Source organism: Zeus faber (genome assembly GCF_960531495.2).
Source record: "Zeus faber genome assembly, chromosome: 6".
NCBI lineage: Eukaryota > Metazoa > Chordata > Actinopteri > Zeiformes > Zeidae > Zeus > Zeus faber.
The window spans coordinates 35,120,774-35,130,773 of record NC_137201.1 but is presented as its reverse complement, the minus strand read 5'-3'; the positions used below and the strand labels follow the sequence as shown (position 1 = coordinate 35,130,773).

Sequence of the window (10,000 nt, the reverse complement as noted above, 5' to 3'; positions counted from 1 at the left end):
GTTGGTGATAGTTTTAGGAGAGTGGTGTTGATGATGTCTTAGGTGTAGCTGGATCTCTACCTGGCTCATGGACCTCATGAAGGGAGCGCTGATGTTACAGCTCATCTGATTGGACAGTCTGTCCTCAGAGTGACACTCCATCTGAAGATCTGATTGGTCCTGTCAGGAGGGAGGGGCGGGGCATGTTCGGTGAGAACGCTATGAGAAAGTTTTATTCACATGGTTCAGATGCATCTTATTTCAAATGAACTGGAAAAATACTTTAATACTTTTCAATACTTTCAAGGCTGCAAATAGTTTAATCTACTGGAAGAATAGAAGCACCAGGATCCTCATGAGGTAACTTCGCTAACGTGAGATAATGCATTGTATTATGTATGGTATACACCAATCAGCCACAACATTAAAAACACCTGCCTAAAACAGCTGTGAGGTGGAGGCATGGACTCCACCAGACTCTGAAGGTGTCCTGTGGTATCTGGCACCAAGACGTTAGCAGCAGATCCTTTAAGTCCTGCAAGTTGGAGGTGGGGCCCCCATGGATCGGGCTTGTTCCAGCACATCCTTCAGATGCTCCATGGGATCGGACCCTAACCCCACCCATCCTCATGATGTAGACGAAAAGGTGATTCATCAGACCTCCACCTTCTTCCATTGCTCCCTGTTCCAGTTGTGATGCTCACATGTCCATTGTAGGTGCTTTCAGGGGTGGACAGGGGTCAGCATGGACACTGTGAGCTCCTATACGCAGCAAGCTGCCATGCACTGTGTGTTCCACACCTTTCTATCATAGCAACATTCACTGTTTCAACACTTAGTGCTACATTAGTTCTTCTGTGGCATCGAACCGGAAGGACTAGACCTGGCTCCCCACGTGCATCAATGAGCCTTGGGGCCCATGACCCTGTCGCTGGTTCACCGGTCGTCCTTCCTTGGAGCACTTTTGGTAGTAACCACTGCATAGCGGGATATATATGTATATATATAATAATATATAACACCATATATAATAATATATAAGAGTGTATTTTTATATATATATATTTATATATATATATATATATATATATATATATATATTTATATATATAAAACTAACAGTGTATATATAATAATAATATATAACAGTATATATATACACACTACTCACAAAAAGTTTATAATATAATATTGTGTATATTATATTATATTACACTTTATATAACAATATATAAAGTGTAATATTTGTCTTTCGGGTGAAATTGATGGAAAATGTAAAAAGTTGACGCTACAGTGATATGATATGATGAAAGTAGAGCATTTAAGTAGAAGCATGAAATGGTGATTTCCTCATCTCAAACAATTTACTGAAACAAAAGCCAACAACCGTGGTGGGTTTACCACAACAACAAATGTCAATGTCTCAATAACTTGTCATGTGGCCTTGAGCATCAGTTACAGCTTGACAAGGACGTCTCATGCTGTTCACAAGTCGACTTATTGTCTGCTGAGGCCTGGCCCCCCACTCTTCTTGAAGGGGGCCCTCAGGTCATTGAGGTTCTGGGGTACAGAGTTAGGAGCCTCTACACGGCCACTCAGCTCATCCCATAAGTTTTCTATGGGATTCAGGTCTGGAGAATTATTTATTTGTATTTATTACATTTCACTGCATATATGTATGAAAGTATGTATATGTATGTGACAAATAAAAATCTTGAATCTTGAATCTGGAGAAAGTGCAGGCCACTCCATTTGAGGTGCCCCAGTCTCCAGCAGCCGTTCCCTAATGATGCCACCTCCATGAGCTGGAGCGTTGTCCTCCATGAAGATGAAATGAGGCCTGTGTTGTTCATGCAGAGGCACAATGACTGGATGAATGATGTCATTCAGGTAGTATGGGCTTGTCACTGTACCATTCACAAAGTGTAGGGCAGTTCTGTATTGACTAGACACACCTGCCCACACTGTAACACCACCACCACCAAAGGCTCGTCCGGTGACAACAGTGGCTGATGCGTAGCGCTCTCCTTGACGTCTCCATCATTTCTGCTCAAGGTGAATGGACGTTCATCAGAGAACAGCACTGAGGCCCCTGGTCCCTCGTCCAGCATCAACGCTCCCTGGCCCCTGCAAGACCATGATGCCTGTGCCTGGTGGTGTGGTCAGGTAACCTTGCAGGTGGTCTAGCACGCAGACCACGCTGATGTCAACGGTTTTGAATGGTCTGACGTGACACTTGGTGCCTCTCACCTCCCTTAAATGTGCCTGGAAGTGTCCGCACTTCCATACTTCCGCACGTCCACTTCTATGCCTTTCTGTGACTCTGCCAGTCTCTGTATCTCTGTTGCAAGCTGCTGATGACACTCTGTGACACTCTAAGCTCAGTGGCCACTTCCCTCTGACAACATCCTGTTTGAAGCCTCACCAGCCGAGGTGCTGTTGATCAGTTGTTAGGTGTGGTCTTGGTCTCATGATGTCAACATGTGAACAGCATGATGAAGAGGACTGTTTAAATACCAACTCTAATTGAACCAGGACATGTATTGGTCCATTCATGGATCAAACAACTGTTGTTAATTTTTCCGTTCAGCTCCTTGTTAGAGAACAGCAAGTTGTGCAAAAAGTACTGAAACATTGAACAGTTGGACATGTGCATTCAAAAGTTTAGAGAAGGTCAAATGAAGTTCAGCTGTAAAGGTTATAGTGCATTTTAGCTTCATCCTGAAATTTCACCCGAAAGCCCAATATCCCTAACTTTTTGTGAGTAGTGTATATGTATATATATATTTAGTAACAGTATAAAATAATAATAATAATAATAATAATAATAATAATATATAACAGTATATATATTTATAATATATAACAGTATATATATATATAATAATAATATATCCCACCCCTTGACAGGTGCCTTTGGAACCAGATGATCCATGTGATTCACTTCACCTTTTGTGGTTTTAATGTTGTGGCTGCTCGGTGTAGAAAGTAGTATCATGTATTGTTGTGCATGTTGATGTACCTTGACTCTGAGGCTAGAAAACAGTAGGTTTCTGGAGCTGGAGATGTGCAGCTGGACTCCATATGCGTTCTCTCCCTGGTTCTCCAGAACAGCGTAGACCACCAGTCTGGTCCTGCTGGACTCCAGTACGTACAGAGGGCTCTGCATGGCCCCCTGCTGGCTGCACAGCGCCCACGCCACGCCCTCCCTCAAGCTGCAGAACTGCCTTCAAAGCAGAGAGAAATCATGAGCGTCCAGAGGGTCGAGGGTTCGAGTCCCACTGGTGTGTGTGTGTGTACGTGTGTGTGTATATGTGTGTGTGGAACAGACCTGAGATCTTCCAGGTCGGTGTGACTGTGCAGAACCAGGTTGGGAACGCAGCTCTCCTCGTGTTCGCAGCCGTTCCAGAAGCGAAGCTACAGCAGAGGATCAGAACAAATCTCAAACCAAAGATTGAGTGTCAGCCTCCTGCCGACAGGAGAACATCAGGAGAACATCAGGAGAACATCAGGAGAACATTCCTATCAAATACATTTCTAGGAGGTAAATAAACTCTATCAACGCCGGTGTTATCCATGAAGGAGATGCGTCAAAAACATTTGGAAAAGGAGGGATATTTCAGACCCTTTAACAAGCCGTTAGAGGAGGGGTCCATGTGGACCGGTCCAGAACCTCACCTCAGTCCTCAGGACCGTGGGCCATTCCGGGTCTAAAACTGGACCTTCATCCTGGCTCTGCAGACCCGTCTCCATGACAACCGCTATGGGACGGCCATAATCCGCTGTCTCCTGTTGAGAACGGATGGAATATCAACGTCCACGACAGAACCAACAGTCATGAAGACCAACGGTCATCGGTTCAATTCCCAGCGTGTGAGTCCTGCTGTCGTGCCTCGGCGCAAGGCACAGGCCGTCGGTACGAAGCCGTTCAGCACTGTGTTTACCCTCCTCCTGAACCCGCTTGACCATTACACCCCCATGGTCCAGGAAGTGCCCTGTACAGTTTGTTTCCTGGCTTCCACATCGAGTCTCATTTAAATAATACTCCAGCCGCCCGCGGAGCCGGAGACCTCCCCCGCCCACTCACACCTGCCTCAGGGGCCGGGGTGTCCTCTGCATGGAGCTGCGTTTTAGCCTCACCTGCATTATTTATAAAGATGAAAATTAATAAAGGGGCCTAAAATTGAACCTTGGGGGACACCCTTGAGCGTTTGATCCGTGGGGCGGGTCCATGACCCCCTCGGCAGATCAACAGTGACCGCACACTTTTTGAACAGCTTCCAGAAGTGAAGTTCTCCGCCGTTCACTCTGTTGACGTTTCAGAACATCCTTCTAGAAAGAGTTTCAAAAGAAGAACCAAGACAACCACTTCCAGATGAACCGTGACCGTTAAACAGTTGATTTGGAGCAAAAAAAAAAGGGAAAACGGAAAAAAGGCAAAGGTACAAGACTGTGTACATCATTATTTAAGAGTGAAGGAACAACTCATCCCATAATCCCATCCCATCCCATCCCAAAAACTGTAGTGGAGCGCTTCTTCTTCAGTTTAACCTTTGTCATTATTGAAGAGTTTATATTGTTAATAGCCATAAATAATAATGATGCAGGACCTGGGTAACAGCAGATCACGTCGACAGAATCAAAAGCCAGCGATGACATCATTTGGTCGCGGCAGCACAGAGCGGCTGTTGGTCCAAGGCAGCGATGACATTATTTGGTCCCGGCATTGCAGAGCGACTGGTGCCCCTGACGCCCCCTGGTGGTCTCCACCCAAAGCCCTTGTCTCAGAGTTAGCGGACACGGGGTGTAGTGACACTGACCTGAACGTAGAAGCTCAGGGCCTGACACGCCTCCTGTCCAGGAAGCAGGAAGACTCCACGCGGCTGCTTCCTGTCCGCCTCATCCAGAACCGCTCTGGGAGGAACCCGACGCTCATCCAGAACCAGAGAGAACCACACGCCTGGAGGGACGGAGGACACACTGAGGGATGGCGGGATCTTGGCAGTACTGACACAGTACCAGAGTACTAACATAGTACAGCAGTCCTGACATAATACTGCAGTACTGACATAGTACCACAGTACTAACATAGTACCACAGTACAAACATAGTACCACAGTACAAACATAGAACCACAGTACTGACATAGAACTGCAGTACGGACATAGTACCACAGTACTAACATAGAACCGCAGTACCAACATATCACACCAAATACTAACATAATACCGCAGTACTAAAATAGTACCACAGTACTAACACAGTATCACAATCCTAATATAGTAATTTCAAGTAATTTCCCCCTGGGATTATTAAAGTATTTCTGATTCTGATTCTGATTCCACAGTACTGACATAGTACCACAGTGCTAACATAATACTAAGACAGTACCATAGTACTGACATAACACAGCAGTATTAACATAGTACCACAGTATTACCATAATACTAACATAGTACCATAGTATTAACATAATAATAACATAGTACCACAGTATTAACATAGTACCACAGTAATAACAGAGTATTTACCCAGTACCACAGTACTGACACAGTACAACAATACTAACATAATACCACAGTACTTACACAGTTCCACAATACTAACATAGAACTGCAGTACTGAGACAGTACCACAGTATTAACATAATACTAACACAGTACCACAGTACACACTGTGAAGTTTCCTACAGCACGTTGTGGAGCTCAGTTCTCCTCCAAGGTTCTGGAGCCTTTGTGTTTAATTGGGCTCAGATGTTTGGGCCTCAATCAATGGAAAAGCTACGATGCTGCTCCCCAGGGCACACACACACACACACACACACACACACACACACAAGCACAAGCACACACACACACACACACACACAAGCACACACACACACACACACACACACACACACACGCACAAGCACAAGCACACACACACACACACACAAGCACACACACACACACACACACACACACACACACACACACACACACACACACACACGCACAAGCACACACACACACACACACAAGCACACACACACACACACACACACACACACACAAGCACACACACACACACACAAGCACACACACACACACACACACACACACACACACAAGCACACACACACACACACACAAGCACACACACACACAGACACACACACACACACAAGCACACACACACACACACAAGCACACACACACACACACACACACACACACAAGCACACACACACACAGACACACACACACAGACACACACATGCACACACACACACATGCACACACACACACACACACACACAAGCGCACAAGCACACACACAAGCACACGCACACACACACACACACGCACACAAGCACACACACACACACACACAAGCACACACGCACACACAAGCACACGCACACGCACACACACACCCACACACACAAGCACACACACACACACACACAAGCACACACGCACACACAAGCACACACACATGCACACACACACACACACACACGCACACAAGCACACACACACACACACACAAGCACACACGCACACACACACACACTCACACACACACTCACACCCACACACACAAGCACACACACTCTCCTACACACACACACTCTCCTACACACACACACACTCTCCTACACACACACACACTCTCCTACACACACACACACACACTCTCCTACACACACACACACACACTCTCCTACACACACACACACACTCTCCTACACACACACACACACACTCTCCTACACACACACACACACTCTCCTACACACACACACACTCATTCCATGCCTTTGCTTCATTCCTTCCTCTGCTGTGTCTTCATGTGTCATCTGGCTCAGATTAGACACGTCCTCATACACGGACACTTCCACGCACACACATGAAACTTTAAAGTATTTATTGTAAATAAACTTTACCTTTAACCCCCTCCCCCCATCTCTCTGTCCTGACTGTTTCCAGTCCTTCTAACGGACCGGCTGATTTAAGTGCGTGTGACGATGCGATTGGCCGACACGCCACATGGCCTCCGTCCTGACGGAGCAGGTTCATCTGGGTTCCAGTTGCTTCTCAAGCTGCTGCAGCTTCATGATCCAGCAGCAGAAACACATGAGCCTCAAAAAGCTGCTTTTCCAAAGCTCACATCGTGCTTCCACGTGTCTTCATGTCTTCATGTCTTCATGTCTTTGTGTCTTTGTGTCTTCGTGCTTGGATAACAGTGATATCAAATTTGGCTTAACTGCTTTTTCAGGTTGCCAGGAGAAGCGGCTTACTTCCTGTGTCTAGTCTTTTTTTGGGATTTGGGGAAGTGCAAAATATTCTATAAAACCCTGAAAAACCTGATAAGATGTACAGGTTGTGACCTTTATTTTTTGGCTGTAACATATAACGACTGTCTGGCCACGTGGCCAGTTTCCCGTTTCAAAATGGAGATTTAAACCCAGAACACCTGGAATACTCTGCTTACAAAGTGCCCCACCCACCTACAGCGCTACTTCCTGTCTTGGTTACCGCGTCGGCAGTGAGACAGACGGACACGGACAGACAGCTGACCGCCTTCCCTCCATGACGACAGTCCTTGTTGAAGATGTTGACCTTCTCAGGTTCAAAGGTCAATCTGGAGCGAATCCTCACCACGCCCCGAGACCTGCAGCCATCACAAACATGGGCACGGTGAAGACTTCTCATACCTGATCAAATAAAATGTGTGTGTGTGTGTGTGTGTGTGCGTGTATGTGAGTATTTGTGTATTTGTGTGTATGTGAGTATTTGTGTATTTGTGTGTATGTGTGTGTATGTGAGTATCAGTGTATTTGTGTGTGTATGTGAGTATTTGTGTGTATGTGTGTGTGAGGATTTGTATATTTGTGTGTATGTGAGTATTTGTGTGTATGTGTGTGTATGTGAGTATTTGTGTATTTGTGTGTGTGTATGTGAGTATTTGTGTATTTGTGTGTGTGTATGTGAGTATTTGTGTATTTGTGTGTGTGTGTGTATGTGAGTATTTGTGTGTGTGTGTGTGTGAGTATTTGTATATTTATGTGTGTATGTGAGTATTTGTGTAATTGTGTGTGTGTGTGTGTGTGTATGTGAGTATTTGTATATTTGTGTGTGTGAGTATTTGTGTATTTGTGTATTTGTGTGTGTGTGTGTGTGTATGTGAGTATTTGTGTATTTCTGTGTGTGTGTGTGTGTATATGTGAGTATTTGTGTGTGTGTGTGTGTATGTGAGTATTTGTATATTTGTGTGTGTGAGTATTTGTGTATTTGTGTATTTGTGTGTGTGTGTGTGTGTGTGTGTGAGACACTGACCAGAGGAGCACCGCGCCCCCCAGCGCCCCCACACTCAGGTCCACCAGTCCATCCCTGTTCACGTCCAGAACTCCGTGCAGACTCCGCCCAAAATACTGCAAACCTAAACTCAGAGACACTGAACTGATCCTCTGACAGACAGACAGACAGACAGACAGACCATTCTATTTTTATTAAACATTTTATTGATTCAGTTGTGACGTAGCAGATCATGTGATGGCTTTGTCTCTGATCAATACCTCTATTATTGTTTATCTATCGTTCTGCTTCTGCTGAGGCTTCCCACCTGTTTGTATTTGCGCTGGATGCTGGTGTTCTCCCCGTAGAAGACGTATATCGCCCCCTGGTGCTCGTCCTCCAGCGGCGCCCCCACCACCAGCTCCCTCAGACCGTCTCCGTTCACGTCAGGGATCTGGGCCAAAGCCGAGCCCAGGCGAGAGTTCTGAGCGCGCTCCGTCACCTCCAGCGCCCCCTGCAGGGCCAGCGAGCTCTGACGGGAGACACGTTGACATCACTGTGGTTTCATTGGTCCGGGAGGTTTCGGAACAGTGCAAAGGAACGGCCATTTTAAAGCTCCGATTCCAAGCGGCAACTTTGGCGCACGTCGCTCGGGCCCCGGGTGGCCGAGATAACGGGTCTATCGTCATGGCAACGTAGCGGCTCACACGATGAACATGTCAACTCCTCTGTAGTTTTAGCTCCGGATGTTGTAGAATTTAGGAGCTGCCAAACTACGAGGCGGGAGCCTCCTGCCTCAGGTACCTGGGGGGACACGCTGTAGACGTAGACCTTCCCCCGCTCCCAGCCCTGGCTGTAGTACATGGGAGCTGCCACCAGGAGAACATCTGTGTGGCCGTCTCCATCCACATCCACTGTGGAGAGCTCACTGCCAAAATATGATCCAATCTGGGAGGAGGAGAGGGGGAGGAGAGAGGAGGAGGAGGAGGAGGAGGAGGAGAGGAGGAGGAAGAGAAAGGAGGAGGAGAGGAGGGGAGAGGAGGATGGAGGAGGAGGAAGGAGGGGAGGAGGTGGGGGAGAGGAGGAGGAGGAGTCACCTCAGTTGTTTGGGACTAAACAGAAAAACCTGTTGACTTGATCTTTGTAAAAGTATTTTCTTTCAGAAATAAACAGGAAGTTGGTTCCTTCATCAACGTTTCATTTATTATGAAACAACCTTCTGCTTTGGAATGACCTCCCTCCCTTTTTCTCTCTAATCAGACCAGTAGTTGGTCCAGGTTTATTTGCCGCCTGTTGCCAGGGGCGACAGGATTGCACACAGCCCATCTTTATCGGCTAGTCTGGTCTGGATTGTCATGGAGGAAACCACAGGTCTCCGTGTGTTGAGTGGGAGACACGGACACAGTGGACCACAGGAAGTCCTCAATGGTGACTGGACCGGCTTTGTGGAACTCCAGCACGGCAGGAAGGTCTATCTCTCTAGAGGCTCAATAGGTCTGTACTTGTGTTCTTGTCTGTACTTGTGTTCTTGTCTGGACTTGTGTTCTTGTCTGGACTTGTGTTCTTGTCTGGACTTGTGAAACGTCATCAGTCGCAGCCCAAGTACTGTTCCAATTCAAAGTCCGCATCAAGCCAAGTCCAGTCCAAATGCCAGGATGTGGACTTGCTCCGCCCATTTGCTGGAGGATGCATGGGTGGTGACTTGTGTGGACTTGGGACAGACAAGTATCCCACAATGC

At 46.7% G+C, this 10,000-nt stretch overlaps 1 protein-coding gene across 1 annotated transcript in view; it reads right to left on the bottom strand.

Annotated features, from left to right (window-relative positions):
- itga11b (integrin, alpha 11b) overlaps nt 1–10,000 on the bottom strand; it is a 33,284-nt gene that overhangs the window by 6,425 nt on the left and 16,859 nt on the right. Inside the window, exons 13-21 of the mRNA XM_080002272.1 lie at nt 9,066–9,209; nt 8,590–8,793; nt 8,304–8,467; nt 7,475–7,638; nt 4,800–4,939; nt 3,658–3,768; nt 3,311–3,396; nt 3,002–3,206; nt 61–159 (exon numbers count right to left, since the gene is read on the bottom strand). Of these exons, the coding sequence (XP_079858398.1) occupies nt 61–159; nt 3,002–3,206; nt 3,311–3,396; nt 3,658–3,768; nt 4,800–4,939; nt 7,475–7,638; nt 8,304–8,467; nt 8,590–8,793; nt 9,066–9,209 (1,317 nt within the window). The remainder of the gene's footprint in view (nt 1–60; nt 160–3,001; nt 3,207–3,310; nt 3,397–3,657; nt 3,769–4,799; nt 4,940–7,474; nt 7,639–8,303; nt 8,468–8,589; nt 8,794–9,065; nt 9,210–10,000) is intronic.